Here is a 17,664-nt window from a genome sequence, read left to right on the forward strand (position 1 = left end):
GGGGATGTCTGAAGTGTACAACATTCTTTTAAAAAATTGCGTCTATTATTTTACCCCATTACAAAAGTAACATGTGGCCAGTGTAAAATCTTAAAGCTTTACAGAAATATGGATAACATGGATAGTGAAAATATCCAGAAACCCACTCTTCCCCACCCCTCCAAGAGCTCTGGTTAATAGCTTATTTCACATATTCCTCTAGACTTGTTGCCATGCATTTCCTAAGAGAATGGAATCCTACTCTACATGCTGTTTTACGACTTTCTTCTCTCGCTTTAGAATACATCATGTACATTTCTTTCAGACCGGTATATACAGACTTAGGTTATTCTTTTAAATTACTGCATAGGATCCTTTTGTGTGGGTGTGCCATGGTGTAGTTAGCCAATTACCTGGTGCTGGACAGTTCAGTTATTTCCACCCTTGTACGTATATATATATATATATATATATATATTTTTTTTTTAACCGGAGATGTATAGTTTTTATTTCTTACATATCTTTATCTCTTGTACATCTATTTTTATGTACCCTTGCTGGTACTATTATGAGATAGAGTCCTGGAAGTGGGATTGCGGAGTCAAAGGCCTACCAAATAATGACCAAGTTCTTTGGAAGTGTATTCTTGAATCCCTAGTATTATTGGAATTTCCAGCTGGGAGAGTCTACTGTTCTTCCTCAGAGTTGTCTTTCTCCTGAATTTGTGCCCTTGTGCATTTGGTACTATATTTCATTTTTCTAAAATTTTTTGATGTTTTTGATACAGAGACACTTCTGAGCAAGTGGGAGAAGAAATAATCGTGGACCAAACTTCTGTAAGTAATTTCTCGAAACGAATCTACTTGTAGCCATCCTATACCTGATCAGATGTAAGTAAATAGCTCCTCCGCCCAAGTCTGTCTTATCAGGCAAGGCTCAGTTGTGAGAACTGAGGGTCAAATTACATCACCTTTTTTAGGATCTGCACAAGAACCCATGAAGAAAACTGTCCTTTGCTTTTCTGAACTATCTAGGTGGCAGTTTTTTGAGGCAAATTTTGTGGGCTATGGGAGTGTTGGAATGACTTGGGGATTGTAAATACTAAATGGAATTTCTTGATTGTAGACATCTTGCAAAAAAGCCTGATTCTTCCAAGAGTAACACAATTTTTTGGAAGACTGGCATTCACATAATAAATTCACCCTCTATTTGTATAGATTTGAAGTCAGAGTGTGACAAAACGATCTCCCATCATCTTGCCCCAATTCTCAGTACTTATTCCAGGGCCTTGAAATTTTGCAATGTTAGACTCTGAAGGGATAGTATACACACACCTTTTAAGGTATTTAAATATGAGACAAATGTTTTGACTATACAAAATGCAATCAAGCCTATGGTGTATTCCAAATTATCTAAAATTTGGAAATTTTTTTTTAAAGATTTTATTTTTCCTTTTTCTCCCAAAGCCCCCCGGTACATAGTTGTGTATTTTTTTCAGTTGTGGGTCCTTCTAGTTGTGGCATGTGGGATGCCACCTCAGCATGGCCTGATGAGCGGTGCCATGTCTGCGTCCAGGATCCGAACTGGCGAAACCCTGGGCCACCGCAGCAGAGCGTGCGAACTTAACCACTTGGCTGTGGGGCCGGCCCCTAAAATTTGGAAATTTTTGAATTTCCAATTATTTAAAATTGGAAATTTTAAAAGATTAATTAATTTTTTAAGTTTTAAATTATTTTAAAAATTATTTAAAATTGGAAATTATTTAAAATACTTTCTGGGGGCCAGCCCAGTAGCTTAGCGGTTAAGTTCACACACTCCACTTCGGCCACCCAGTGTGTGCTGGTTCATAATCCTGGGTGTGGACCTACGCACTCCTCATCAAACCACGCTGTGGCAGGAGTCCCACATATAAAGTAGAGGAAGATGGGCACGGATGTTAGCTCAAGGCCAATCTTCCTCAGCAAAAAGAGGAGGATTGGCTGTGGATGTTAGTTCAGGTCTAATCTTCCCGAAAAAAAAAATTCTATAAAATACTTTCTGTAAATAGCTGAGTTAGAATTTTTTTATTGAATACATTATAGATAACATGACATAAGTAAAATTGCTCTCAAATAATACATGTAAAAGCCTTTTGGTGATCACATGGTCCCCAGAGTCAGGCTGCCTGGATTGGAGTCCCTGCTCTTCCACTTCCTGACTGTGAGTCCTTGGGCATCTTAATGAACCTCTCTGTCCTCAGTTTCCTCATCTGTGAAATGAGGATAACAATATTATCATTCCTCACAAGGCTGTTGGAAAGATGGAATGGAATAATTTATGTAAAGTACTTAGCACAAGACACAGAGAGTAGTAAATGCTTGTTAGTGTTTACTATTGTCATCACCATGTCAGGATCCAGATCCAGAAGGTTTAGATTCTGCTCCTAGCTCTGTGCGACATTGGGCAGATCACTTAACTTCTCTGAGACTTAGCTTCCTCATCAAGAAAATGGGGTGACGATCCGTGCATTGCCCATCCTACAGGGTTGATGTGAGGACTAAACGCATTGATGTTTTTGAAGGTGATTTGCAAATGGCAATGGGTTTCATAAATGTAAAGTACAATTATGATTGCTGTTGTCGACAATAAGCCCTGTACTCAATTTTGACGTTTGTTTAAAGATTTCAGTGACTATGTACTTTTCTTTTGCATTATTTGGAACAGAGAGAAGGGCAAGGAATGGCTACAATTTCCCATGTACCATACAGGTAGGAGCTGAGTTTATTCATAGCTGGTACATTTAGTTCTGATTTTCCTTCCATTTAATTCTGTATGTGCAGCCTGTTGGTCAGAGTTGTCAGATGGAGATCAAAGTATCCAGTGGTTGTTTTACAGATGCTGTAATTGGGCTCTTACCTTCATGAAATAAGTTGTTTCAGTTGGTCACAGCACAGCCTAGCAGCCTGCCAGCTGCCTCTTTGTAGTGAAGAGAAAATAGAGTCCAAAGTGGTCATAATTTGGGGATGAGGGAATAAAACGTTTGTTGTTGTCATCAAAAAAGTCCAGAAAATACTGACCAAGCAAATTGAAAAACAACACAGAAAGCAGCCTCAGTCCTGTTCAGACCCGTGATCCAGCTCCTCCTGGAACACTGGCTGTCGTTGGTCTGCTTGACTCAACTCAAGAAGGACATATAGCCAAAGAAGGCTCATGGAAAGATCATTGAAATGTTCAGGGTACTAAAAGTAGAGAGTCTGTTGTAGCAAGAGGAGAGGTTTAAAAATGAGGCGTCCTCTTCAGACTGGAAAGATGAGAGCTGAGAAGAGAGAGCCTCTAAATGGAATGGGTAGGATGAGCAGGTATTTCACCAAATATGGCTCAGTGGAGAGGGAGGCACGGCTGAGATCAGACATAGAGAGAAATTTTGAGTCAACACAAGCACGTCTAACTTTCAACAGCAGTAGGAAACAGAACAAATGTGTTCTTCATGAAGATGTGTCTACAAATGTAAATAGAGAAAAGGTATAAGTAAGTTTGTGAATCCGAAATGTGCTCTGAAATGGAATAGTAGAGGAATTTAGAGTGTTTGAGGATTGCGCTACAGAGGGTGAGGTCAAGGACAGCCTTATTCTTTTGAAACATATCTTTTGGAGGATAGAATATTCAGAAATGAAATACTAGGTCTTTGTCACCTTGGCTAAGGCTCAGTTCTCTCATCTGTAGAATGGGAATAATAATGGCACCACCTCATAAGGTTGTTGTGAGCATAACATGAGTCAAACACATGAAGAAAGAGCTCTACAAATGTTAGCTACTATCATTATCATTGTCATCATTATTATTCTATTATAGAAATAGACCTTCTGCAGAATACATCTTTATAGACTAATTGAGCATGTGCCTATTTGCCTTATTGCAGTAACAATGGATAAATTGGAGACTAGAAGGATAAAATATTCTCTCTGTAGTAATAAATCCTGAATATTCTATCCTCTCTATTAATTATCACAAACTCCTAGAGAAATTGCATGGCTAGTCAATTTCAACATAAGGCAAATGTTGCCGACCGTTCTTTTGAAAATGGATTTTGAGTTGTTTGTTTTGGATGGGAGAAAATTTATCAGAAGATTTCAATATGCTGTCTTCCATCATTTCTTAAGATTTGCCACTTCATAGCTGTAAAGTGTTTAACATTTATGGACTACCAATTAATTCATCTGTACAGAATTTTAGTACCACGGGCCAAATTGCGCTCTGTTGACATAACTGCAACATCTTTCTTTTTTGCTCTGCTTTTTTAGCTGTGTTTGTCAGGTCATCATAAAGGCCAATTCTTCTTTAGCACCTGTCGAATTGATTAGAAGGATCAAAAGTAGAATACATGGCAACTTCACGCATGGAAACTTCACACAAGATCAATTGACGTTATTAGTAAAGTCTGAACACGTTGTAGTGAAGAAACTAGGTAATTTCGGGGAGGGGGGTATTTCCATATGAATTCACTCCCCTTGTTATAAAGCTCATAATGCATACCTAGTAAGAGATCCTGACTTCAGAGGGGAGAGACGTTGTCTTCATGGTCCTTTTCATATCCTTGGTGCCCACTTGCCCTAACAACCTTTCTACCTTTAAAGAGATTACCAAAAAACAGAGTGCCAGAGGGGTTACCAGAGACTGTTAATCAGCTCTGGATATCAGCGTGGCCAGTCCATGAATGGCATGGGAGGACTGTCTTTCTTGTGTAAATATCCAGAGCCCTGGAGAGCTTCCTCATTACACATAATAGCTGCCCAATAGATACTTGCTAATTTATTGATTGATTTAGCTAGCTATTCATCTTGGAAAGTGATCTGGGAACAGTCCAGAATTTCTCTCATGGGCATTTTCTTTTTAGATTAGCAAGCCTTTAAAGGTAAAAGAGAAAGGTTACCAGGCCGCTCTGCCTCCTTCTCATTGCTGCCAACTTTCTTCCCTTTCCCCAATAGAGTGAAGTAAAAACATCGAGCTAACCCAGATAACACGAATAGGCGTTAGAACCCACAATCCTTGGCAACAAAATAATTAAGTAGCAGAGGGCAGGCTGTGATTGTTAAAGGATGAGAGTGAGATGGAAGGCAGAGAAGTGTTGAAGCCACAGGCAGAGCCCGCCGTGCGAGTGACGCTCGAGAATGTGTCCTGAGAGTGCCCAGAAGGCCCCTCTCATCCTCACTCAGAGAGGGGACTGGGCTGGCTGGGCAGGGCTGGCTGGGCCACTTCTCTGGGCCCTTCAACACCTGAGGGAAAGATTCCTGAAATCAGGGTCACAAATGCCGTGAGTGGTCAGTAAAATCTGGGAACTTACCACACAAACTTGGCCCAGGTCACATCTCCCTTACTGTGACAACATTTGGCAGCAAAATCTTGCCCTCAGCACCAACGCCAGAACAGAGTTTCCAGGTCTATGTTGGTGACGGCAGACACATTAAGTTTGCTAAAGTCAAATCTCCTCCGGAGTCCATTAAGAAGGGAGGAGCCATCCAGAAAGAGAAGCGAGCCTTTACTCTCCTGTCATTGCACCTCGAACTATTAACAGTGGGTACCTCGGAAGGAGGGCAATTGGCAGGTGAGAACTTTTGATTTTTACTCTATACCCCTTTGTGTGGCTTGAATTCTTTTCAATGCATGTGTATCACTTTTAAAAACAAAAAAACTGTTCTGTCCACGGGTGGTTTTAATGAAAAGGACTAAATGTGAGATTGTACTGAGAGGCTTATTTTTTAAAAAAGACTCCATTTAATGCTATTTTCAGTGAAGCCTGGTTTAAATGGCCTGGTCGAAAAGATTTCCTCTTTTATTTGCTGATGTTTATGCGCAGGGTAATAATGATGGGTTGTAATGGATGTTCATGGTATTTTTAAGTGCCTTTTGCCCTTAAAACGTGCGCTCATTTTCTCTGTAGAGCCAGGAAAGTGCGAAGCCGATGAAACAGCCTCTAAATACAAAGGGACATATGAGTGGCTCTTAACCAATCCTACGGAGACAGCCCAAACTAGATGCATAAAAAATGAGGATGGAAACGCTATTCGAATCTGGTATGTACCGGCCAAGCTCTAATTGCTAGTTCAGATACACAAAGATCTACTTAATTAGGGGCATATTTCTGTGTCATTTCTCTGAGCCTGCTCCCTCCCTCCGCCTCGACTGTCTGTCTTTCTTTCTCTCACCTTTTGGACCTACTTAAGCATGCACATGCAACACAACAACATTCTAGAAAAGAATTTCAAGAGGACAAAGAGAAAAAAGTCACCCATGATCCCACCGCCTGAACACAGCTGTTTTTAGGTTGATGTATTGTTTCATCTGGCCTTTCACTGAGTGCCTTTATGTTTTACGTAGTGGTAATCGCCATCCTTATATCATTAGTGTCATTTAGCCTTTCACTCAGTGGTTTATCAAACATTTTCCATGTTTTACATTCATCTTCTTAATGACCATTTTGAAAAACTGCCTCAGAAGCTACCTCGTTGATGGGCCATAATAATTTACTAAATTACTCTTCTATTGTTGACTTTATCATTTTCCCTTTTAAAACCATCAGCCCCTTTTTCTTACTCTCTGCTGTTAATGGTTTATGCCATTAACTTAAGTGGGCAGACCAGAGGGCCAGCAGGTTTTGACAGAGGCTTAAAAGCTCTCTTTTGGAAGGCGACATCTTGGATTGTATCCTACCTCTTCCTGCCTGCATCTAATCAGTCAGCAAATCACGCGGCTTTTACAGTCACAATCACGGCTCACATCCAGGCTCTCCCTTCCAATCCCACTGCTGCTACCCTGGGGCAGCCTCTTACTGTCTCTTACCTACTGTCAGAGCAGTCTCCTTGCCTTCTAACTGTCCGCTACCACCCAGCTATACCCTGTACTGCTGCCAGCGTGATTTTCCTAAAGTATTGTTGCCATCACTCTCTTGCTCTGGTTCTGCATGACCTCAAGAATTAAGTCCAAACCCCTAAATACAGTACTCAAGACCAACAGGCTCGCTTCTTTATTGTGTGTTCCAGCCAAAAAGGGACTAATTGGGTGTTTCCTTGCGTCTCTTTCTCTGCTTGCGCTATTTGCTCTGGTTTGGTGGTATGGGGGTTACCCTTCTCCATCTCTGTCCTTTCAGTGCCCAGCTCAGCTCAAAAGTTGCAAATAAAAGTTCTCCTTGCTTGGAGGTTTGATAGATTCAGTTTTGTTTCTACAGCTTTTCATCTCCTATCTTCCCTAGCAAACGTAGTTTACATTTACAATCTCAAACCACCAAGTGACAAGCTCCCCGAGAGCTGAGATCCTGCTGTGTTTGTCTGCACTACCTAATACCAGTCTGAGAACATAGTGGATGCTCAATAAATGTGTTAGCGGACTTGAAATGAGCTGGGTTGAATTGGATGAGGCACAGGGGAAGGTGGAGCCAATGAGCTTTCTATACTAATTGCCTTGAGTAAACTAATATGTTGAGAGAGAGACCACATTCTAAGAGGAATTTCCTCTTAAAATGGGGTTAAGAAGGGAAAGTGAGGGTAAAGAGTCGTGTCCAGAGGGGCAAGATCTCTGCCTCAACTCTTGGTCCCCTGGACATTGCTGTGCCCCATCTCGGGCTCTCTTGCCTGTTTACACCTCCTGCGTGGGAACCCCAGATTCGCTTGCTCCCCAACAGCAAAGTTTTCTTCACTTAACAAACACTGGGCTCCTGCCTTTGCTATCTCAGCCAGGAGGCTGGCAGTGGGTGAAGGGGAGGCAAGCCAAACATACGCCGGGTTCCTTCACCGTTTGCTTTATGACTATTCTGGCCTCATCCTCCAATGAGAAAGCTTTTGGTTCCTCTCTCCTCTCTTTTTCAGCTCAGTCAGTATCGACACTGGCAAATCTCAGTGGGAAAAACCAAAGCTTAAACAATGCAAGTTGCTTCAAGGACTTCCTAATAATATTGTGGATCTTGCTAATATTACTATAAGTGACGGTAAGACTGTTCTGTGCACATTTGAGAAATAATGGAACCTCACTCAGTTTGTCTCTTTGACCTGACACCAGAGAGTACAGTCAAACCTCATGTAGGGAAATCTAACTTACAACAATCCAATTTCAGAAACTAGGTGGTTAATATTGGTGGAGGTGGGGGTGGGACACGATAAGTTAAGACTATCAATGTTTTTAATTTGTTTTATAAAGTTTTTTATTTTATAAGTTTTTGCTAATTATTTTCCGTTTTTAAAAGGTTTAGTAGATAATACTTCACATAGTCCAATATTAAAAAAAACAAAACAGGATATACAGTAAAACACCTCCTTCCCATTGCTGAACCCAGCCATTCAGTTACTATCCGCAGAGATGGTTTATGCATTTATAAGGAAATATACACATATTCTGTTCATACAAATATATTCCCCCTCCCTTTTCAGACACAAAGTGGAGTATGCCACTGGCTGGGTCATATGGTATTTCTATTTTCAATTTTTTGAGAAATTTCCATACTCTGTTTCCATAGTGGCTGCACCAGTTTGCATTCCCATCAGCAGTGTATGAGGGTTCCTTTTTCTCCACAACCTCTCCAACATTAGTTATTGTTTGTCTTGGTTGTTATAACCATTCTAACAGGTTTAAGGTGACATCTTAGTGTAGTTTTGATTTGCATTTCCTTGATGATCAGCGATGATGAGCATCTTTTCATGTGCCTATTGGCCATCCGTATATCTTCTTTGGAGTAATGTCTGTTCATATCCCCTGCCCATTTTTTGATCAGGTTGTTTGATTTTTTTGTTGTTGAGTTGTGTGAGTTCTTTGTATATTATGGAGATTAACCCTTTTTTAGGAGATATGATTTGCAAATATTTTCTCCCAGTTGGTGTGCTGTCTTTTTGTTTCAATCCTGTTTTCCCTTGCCTTGTAGAAGCTCTTTAGTCTGATGATGTCCCACTTGTTTGTTCTATCGTTTCCCTTGTCCGAGAAGACATGGTGTCTGAAAAGATCCTTTTAAGTCTGATGTCAAAGAGTGTACTGCCTATATTTTCTTCTAGAAGTCTTATGGTTTCAGGTCTTACCTTTAAGTCTTTGATCCATTTTGAGTTTATTTTTGTGAATGGCATAAGAGAATAGTCTATTTTCATTCCTTTACATGTGGCTGTCCAGTTTTCCCAATACCATTTGTTGGAGAGACTTTCCTTTCTCCATTGTATGTTCTTGACTTCTTTGTTGAAGATTAGCTGTCCATAGTTGTATGGTTTTATATCTGGGCTTTCAATTCTGTTCCATTGATCTGTGCACCTGTTTTTGTATCAGTACCATGCTGTTTTGATTACTGTAGCTTTGTAGTACATTTTGAAGTCAGGGATTGTGATGCCTTCAGCTTTGCTCTTTTTTATCAGGATTTCTTTAGCAATTCAGGGTCTTTTGTTGCCCCATATGAATTTAAGGCTTCTTTGTTTTATTTTCGTGAAGAATGTCATTGGGGTTCTGATTGGGCTTGCCCCGAATCTGTGGATTGCTTTAGGTAGTATGGGCATTTTAACTATGCTTATTCTTCCAATCTGTGTGCAAGGACTGTCTTTCCCTCTCTTTATGTCGTCATCAATTTCTTTCGGGAAAGTCTTGTAGTTTTCATTGTATAGGTCTTTCACTTCCTTGGTTAAATTTATTCCAAGACATTTTACTCGTTTTGTTAGGATTGTGTAAAACACTTTTTTTTTTAAAGATTTTATTTTTTCCTTTTTCTCCCCAAAGCCCCCCGGTACATAGTTGTATATTCTTCGTTGTGGGTCCTTCTAGTTGTGGCATGTGGGACGCTGCCTCAGCGTGGTTTGATGAGCAGTGCCATGTCCGCACCCAGGATTTGAACCAACGAAACACTGGGCCGCCTGCAGCGGAGCACGCAAACTTAACCACTCGGCCACGGGGCCAGCCCCTGTGTAAAACATTTTTTAATGGAGATATTCACATATCTTAAAATTCACCCATTTAATGTATACAATTCCACGGTTTCTAGTATATTTGCTAGATTGTGCATCCATCACTACTAATTCCAGAACATTTAAATCGCTTCAAAAAGAAACCCCATACACATTAGCAGTCACTCTCCATTCCCCCCTCCCCCTCACCCCTGGAAACCTTTAATCTACTTTCTTTCTTTCTTCTTTTAATTTAATTTTTTTGTAGTAAGAACACTTAACATGAGACCAACCTCTTGACAATTTTTTACGTTTATAATACATTACTATTGACTGTAGATACAAAGTCATACAGCAGATCTCTAGAACTATTCATCTTGCTTAACTGAAACTTTATGCTTATTGATTAGTATCCCCTCATTTCCCCTTCCCCCAGCCCTTGGCAACCACCATTCTACTCTGTGCTTCTGTAAGTTTGACTATTTTAGACTCCACATGTAAGTAAGGTCATGCAGTATTTGTCTTTCTGTGTCTGGCTTGTTTCACTTAGCATAATGCCCTCAAAGTACATCCGTGTTGTTGCAAATGGTAAGATTCCCTTCTTTTTAAAGGCTGAATAATATTCCATTATCTATCTATCTATCTATCTATCTATCTACCTACCTACCTACCTATCTATCTATCCATCAATCACATTTTCTTTATCCATTCATCTGTCAATGAACACTTAGGTTGTTTCCATATCTTGACTATTGTGAATAATGCTGCAATGAACATGGGAGTGGAGACCTCTTTGAGATAGTGATTGTATTTCCTTTGGATATATACACACAAGGGGATTGCTGGATCATATGGTAGTTCTGTTTTTAATTTTTGAGGAACCTCCATAATGGCTTTACCAATTTGCATTCCCACCAACAGTGTACGAGCGTTTCCTTTTCTCCACATCCTTGCCAACACTTGTTATCTCTTGACTTCTGATAATAGCTATCCTGTCAGTTATGAAGTGATATCTCATTGTGGTTTTGATTCTCATTTCCTTGATGATTACTGATGTTGAGCACCTTTTCATATATCTATTGACTTTTTATATATCTTCTTCTGAGAAATGTCTGTTCAAGTCCTGAGCCCATTTTTAATCAGGTTATTTGGGGTTTTTTGCTATTGAGTTTTAAGAGTTCTTTGTTTATTTTGGCAATTAACCTCTTATCAGATGTGGTTTGCAAATATTTTCTCCCATTCCATAGGTTGTCTTTTCACTCTGTTGATTGTTTCCTTTGCTGTGCAGAAGTTTTTTATTAGATGTAGTCCCACTTGTTTATTTTTGGTTTTTTTGCCTGTGCTTTTGGTGTCATATCCATGAAATCATTGCTAAGATCAGCGTCATGAAGGTTTTCCTTTATGTTTTCTTCTAGGAGCTTTAGAGTTTCAGGTCTTCCATTTAAGTCTTAAATCTATATTGAGTTGCTTTTTGTATATAGTGTCATATACGGGTACAATTTCATTCTTTTGCATGTGGATATCCAGTTCCAGTTTCCCCAATACCATTTGTTAAAGAAACTATCCTTTCTCCATTGTGTATTCTTGGCATGCTTGTTGCAGATCAGTTAATGGTATATGTGTGGGTTTATTTCTGGGCTCTCTATTCTGTTTCATTTGTCTATATGTCTGTTTTTGTACCAGTACCATACTGTTTGGATTATTGTAGCTTTGTAGTATAGTTTGATTTCAAGGAGTATGATGCCTTTGTTCTACTTTCTCTAGGTTGATTTGCCTATTTGGTTTTTTTGTGGTTCCATATGAATTTTAGAACTGCTTTTTATATTTCTGTAAAAAATTCCATTGGCTGGACTAGTTTAGTGAAGTTTATTTCCCCTGCAGTGTACATCCTCTGATGTTGCTCCTTAGAAGATACAGCCTTGGGCCTGAACACAATTTCTCTGACCACCAGGGATGACTGCAGTTCTAGTTGGGTTCTCTCTGACTATCCCTTTCTCTGATCTTCCCACTGAGCTTCTGACTGGTCTGCCTCTATTGGTATTACACCCAGCTGTTAGCCTCCTAATTGCTAGTTGATTGCTCTGTTGTTTTTGGCAAAACCTGGGGTATAAATTGCTCCACAGTCTGATCCAATTAAAGTCTGTTCCCTTGGAAGGAGCAGAGTATTGCCAGTCTTTGAGGCTTTCTCCTACCCTCCTCTGGGCAAAATATCTGTCCAACAGGGCAAGAGCTTGAGGGGTGGTGGTGGTGAATGTGCACTTCACCAGGGTCTTCCCTATGGAGTGGGATCAATGTGCATATTTGCAGGGAGGGGGAACTTCTTGCTGGCACTAAGCTGCTGCCACTGCTTGGTATGAATCTTCCACAGCCCAGAGTTAGAAAGATGGGAACTGCCAATGTTCACTGGCTGTCAAATCCACTCAGAATAGTTCTTCCACCCCAGGGACCTGGGCAAGATGGTAACTGCCACTTGGCTGCCTAACCCAATGGAACAAGTCTTCCACAAGGCAGACCTGTGGGGAATGGGTGCAGTTCCTTATTCAAATGCCATGGCCTCCTACTGTACTTCCATTTTTTTTTAGATTTTGTTGAATAAATGCATCTCAATTTGTTGTAAGCCCTCCCATCAATCTCCAGAGACCTGGAATGATTGTTTTTGCTAATTTTGCTCGCATAATAGGTGTCTCTCTTAGAGAACTTTTCCCCAAGCTCCTCTTTACAGCACCGTTCTGAAAGTCCTCGGGACCAGCCCCGTGGCTGAGTGGTTAAGTTCGTGCACTCCACTTCGGCGGCCCAGGGATTCACTAGTTTGAATCCTGGGCACGGACATGGCACCACTCATCAAGCCATGCTGAGGCAGTGTCCCACATGCCACAACTAGAAGGACCCACAACTGAAAATACACAACTATGTACCGGGGGCTTTGGGGAGAAAAAGGGGAAAAAAAATCTTTAAAAAAAAAAAAAGAAAGTCCTGCCCCTCTTTATTGGTATTTTTAAAGTATGCATAAAGGTTTTCCTTATAGAATTTCAGTTTATACACACCTTGTCAGGCATGACTCTCCTGCATAAAGTGTGTCCCTCCCATAATGAACAGTTGGAAATGGAGGCACAGGCATTCCAGTGTCTTGCAGAAGAGCTAAATTGCCTTGAGGCAGTGAAATTCTTCGACTTGTCTTCTCTGCAGAAGATGTAAATTTGAGATCCTTGCCAAGGAATATCTAGAAGAAGTAGGAAAGCAAGCATAGCTCTGACGGTTTCTAGATCCGAAATCATGAGTCAGGGCAATAGGGAATGTGTCAGCTTGAAGTGAGTGGGCAGCAAGATAGAGAGGTCTGTGTTCCATGCTGACCTCCCTCCCTCTGAATGACACATTTTTCTTAGACATGCTAATAGTATTTTCTCTGTGGAAGGAAAAGTTAACCAACAACCATAATAACAACAAAAGCATCGCATCGGGCTGAGAGTTTTAGAAAATGAACTGTCAGAAATCACTTTATAAAAAAAAATCTACTGCAGAGAAAGAGAACAGTTGGATGATGGCTGTAGTGCATCTAACTGAAGAGTAAACTCTCAAGTTGATGAGCTTTGGAGGAATCCTTCTCTCCTCCTTGTAAGTTAGGAGCTCATGAAAACGAGTACCATGTAAAGGAAAGAAAAACGTGTTCATGTTAAAACTATTTTCTTTAGCTTTCAATGTTGCTGACAAGCATTAGATATCTTGGCTGGAGAAAAACTCATCAATTCCCCCATGAAAATGCTCATTTTATTTAGCCCAAAATACCAGAGGTTAGAAAAGTTACCCTTATTTCAAAGTTCTATAGGTTCTTTGACATGCTCAAATTTGTTACTTCTGCGGTATCGAAGATGCGTCACACTTTAATGAAGTTGGCTGAACTTTTCAAAAACCATCTCCTGTCTGTGTCCATCCCACCATCAGGGCAGGATAATGCGTGATTGAAAGGGAACAATGTAATTCCCAGGATGTCAGAGAGAAGAACTGCCCAACACAGCTGTTCCAACCCCCAACACCGTGGAGAAAAAGGACAAAGGCACAGATGCTGTAGTAGAAATTGTTATTGAAGAACTCAAGTTTTGACATCAAACAGGCCTGGGTTAGAGCCTCTCTGTGTCTTAATTTCGTAATCTGTATAAAGCGGATAATATTAGTATCCACTGCATAGGATTATTATGCTGATTAAATGGTAAAATGTATGTACAATGCCTTGCTGTCATATCTTGTCTCCAAAATGCCCATCATCGATTCATTCCTTCCTTGCCGATTGGGAGTTGAATCAGGGCTGGCTTGTGGCTGCTTAGCCCAACAGAACTTGGCAGTAGTGACACTGCAAAGTATGGGACTAATTTTTAAGAGGACTGGAAGTTTCTGCTTCCTTTCTCTTGGTACACTCTCATTTGGAATTCTTCCTCTCAGAACCCAGACACCATGCTCTAAGAAGCCCAAACAGTGGTGTGCTGGAAAATGCCTAAGAACCAGTTCTACCGAAAAAAGGTAATGATTTGTAACATTTGCTCCTTTCCTTGGTGTAATACGCCCCCCGTGGCTGAATACAAAGTACAAAATGTAGTCAGTGAACATGAAGTTGATAAGAGATGCACAACCAGATACAGTAGATGTAAATAATCACATGAGGATAGATTATTCAAATGCAGCAAAATAATTAGGAAGTGATGAGTTTTGAGTATCACCATTGTTTTTAATTGTAAGTTTATATAATTTAATTTTTAATAATGGTTGTGTTTAACAACCAGCTCACAAAATTCCTGAAAATTTAACAGCTAGTTCTCACAAGTTAATACAAGCTGGCTCCAGTACGCCACAAGCCGGATCCAGCATCCCACTGAGCCTAAGCCACCAGGAGAGGCCATGTGTAGGGAACAGCCTCAACTGGCCCAAGTGACCCCCAAATGACAACAGCCCCACCTGACCAGTCCGTGGTAGCATCACCTGCCAGCCACGTGAGTGAGCCATTTTGGACTTCCATCCCCGTCTAGCCTTCAGATGACTCAAGTCCCCGCTGCCATCTGACAGCAGCTACATCAGAGAACTCGAGTGAGCCCTGCTCAGCCGAGCCCGGACAATACACAGAACCATAAGGGATAATAACAACTTGTTGTTGTAAGTCATTAAGTTCTGGGGTGGTTCGTTATGCAACAATAGATAACTCAAATATGGGCTTACAGAAATTGCTTGGTAAATAACAGATATTATTGTTTTGATTATTGCAATTACTGGCAGATTAATTATAACTATTTCAAGCAATGGGATCTATTTACTCTACAACTAATAAAGGAGGATTCCTTTCATTGCTTTTGCTTGGGGACCTAGAATTTTCACACGAGTGTAATTTGTCCTAAATTTTGCTTGAAAACCATATAACTCTAGATGAAAATCTGTAATTACTTTCCACAATATAGTTAGCGTCCCATTGTCCTGTGATTTCCTTTCATTCTGCCACAGCAGGGACTGCATCAGGTAAGGTTGCACCACTGAAGCCCAAAGAATAATGACCCCAGGAAGGCAGCTCTGGCTATCCCATTTACAACAAAGCCCGAACAATTTAATAAGAGCACTAGAAAGATCTGTGAGTGAGCACACTGTATTTTTCTTCCATCTCTAGTTTTATTGTTTTCTCAGGTTCTTTAACTGCCCAGAAGATAGATGTAACAGAGAAAAATTATTAATTGAGACGCAATTACAGTCTTGTTCAAGTAATTACAACCTTGTGCAATCTCTCCCTTCCTTCCATCTCAAGGAGAACTCTCTTTGCCAAGTCAGTTACAGTGTAAGCCATTGTTGGGCAGATTGGGGTAATGGTTAAGAGGGGGAAATTGAGAGGATCATAGTTAGGATTGCTTAATTTACATTGACAAAGGCAGAGTCATTTGCAAAGAGAGAGAGAGAGAATAAAGCAAGAAAATGAGTGGAAAAGGGAGAAAAAAATAGCCTGTGCAGGCTGTGCTGGGGGTAAAGATGTAGGGGGTTTGGGGGTAGAAGAGAAAGATTTGGGGAGATGCTGCCAACTGTGGAGGACACTGAAAGAGAAGGAGAAACAGAGAGAGAGAGAGAAAAAATGAAGTTTGTGCTAAGTTATTTTGTTTTCCCAAACAAACTTGGTTATCTGTAATGTAACCCGGGTTAAGTGTGTTTTGAGTGTAATCTCTCTCTGGAATTTTTCTGAATAGATTGTATTTTTCAATTATTTTCCACTATTATGATTACTGAACTCGAATGTGACTGCTTTAAGCTAGGATGGCACCACAAGGGAGCTCAGCTTTATGTGGGTTATATTGAACTAACATCTAATTTGTGTTGTATTTGTTTAACAAAGCCTTTAACTTTAAAAGTGAGTGATAATTCAAACAAAAAACTATTTGGAGAAAGCATTTATGACACAATTAAGGACATTGGGGCACTGACCGGATATTTGATGATTTTGAGTATTATTGCTAACCTTTTAAAGACACGATGCTGGTGTTGTGGTTATGACAAACGAAGGTCCTTCGTTTTACAGATGCATACTGAAGTATTTATGGGTGAAATGTTATGATGTCTAGGATTTGCTTTAGAATTAGCTGGGGTTCAGGGAAGGTGGGCGGGAGTGTAGATAAAATAAGATTAGCTCTTCATTGACACTTGTTGAAGCTAGGTGATTCATGAGGTAAATGGGGATTCATTATACTATTCTTTCTACTTTTGTGCATGTTGGAAAATTTCCATAATAAAAAGTGAATAAAAAAGTGAGCGAGTTAATGTCTATTGTTCTTCCTCTCTAAAAAAACCTAAATTAATTGGCTTTTTATTGTTATGTGGGCCATATTAACTTTTTTCCTGCGGGTTGCTGGTTCTTGACAGAAAAACATAATCACCACCCTTGATTACGAAAACATAGACTGAGTGTTTGCTGATATTTGAGTACAGATGGGATCTACTTAACTCAACCCAATACTCAAAAGTCTTAACTTAATTAGAATCTAATTGCGAGATAATTCTTCAGTGACAAAAAGGTTTCCCTGTTGCGTTAAAAAAGGATTTAATGAATAAAAAACTTGACTTGCGTGCTACTTTCTGAGACTCCATCTACTGGAGACCTTGAGGTCCAGCGTTTTCCTTCTGTGAACTTTGTTATCTTGGTATCTATTTCCATTTCTCTGCCTTTACTGATTAAAGAGAAGGGAGCAGACCAGCATGGGCCAAAACTAAGTAATGCAGGCTTTCCATTTCAATTTTATTTCCCCAGAGAATGCAGATGAAGTTGCAGAACACATTTTAAATTTGATAAATGAATGCCCCACTCTGGATGAAGAAGAAACAAAGATTATTGTTTCTAAAGTGTCTGATATTTCACAATGTGATGAGATAAGTATGAATCTAACCCAGATTATATTACAAATAATCAATGCTGCTTTGGGAAAGCAAAACAATTCCACATCTCATCTGCATGAAGTAAGCAATGAGTAAGTACTAATAGTTTGGTAAGATAAATTATTTCATAAAATTTAAAATATTTGTGATTAATTCCTTTGCATACAGTCATCCTCAGTTTTAAACGTCAGGTAGCTGTGCCCTGAAAGCTCAATTAGTACAACGCAATGGGGTCATCCTGCTCAAATCCCAATTGTCAAAGAATGCTTTCAAACTCTAAGTGAATCTTAATGATAGCGACTTTCCAGATAAATAGGTTACCCTAAACCAAACCTCCAATCTATTTCCCTCAGCCCTGGTACTCCTCTAATGTTCTCCATTTCTAGAAAATGCATCCACCCAGTGCTCAAGCAAAAAACTT

The 17,664-nt window shown here is 40.0% G+C and overlaps 1 protein-coding gene across 1 annotated transcript in view; it reads left to right on the plus strand.

Annotated features, from left to right (window-relative positions):
* Positions 1-17,664, plus strand: part of ADGRG4 (adhesion G protein-coupled receptor G4) — a 95,349-nt gene that overhangs the window by 34,292 nt on the left and 43,393 nt on the right. Inside the window, 6 exon segments of the mRNA XM_070257154.1 lie at positions 767-815; positions 2,647-2,726; positions 4,260-4,423; positions 5,897-6,029; positions 7,818-7,936; positions 17,119-17,335. Of these exon segments, the coding sequence (XP_070113255.1) occupies positions 767-815; positions 2,647-2,726; positions 4,260-4,423; positions 5,897-6,029; positions 7,818-7,936; positions 17,119-17,335 (762 nt within the window).

This window comes from Equus caballus, chromosome X (genome assembly GCF_041296265.1).
Source record: "Equus caballus isolate H_3958 breed thoroughbred chromosome X, TB-T2T, whole genome shotgun sequence".
Classification (NCBI taxonomy): domain Eukaryota; kingdom Metazoa; phylum Chordata; class Mammalia; order Perissodactyla; family Equidae; genus Equus; species Equus caballus.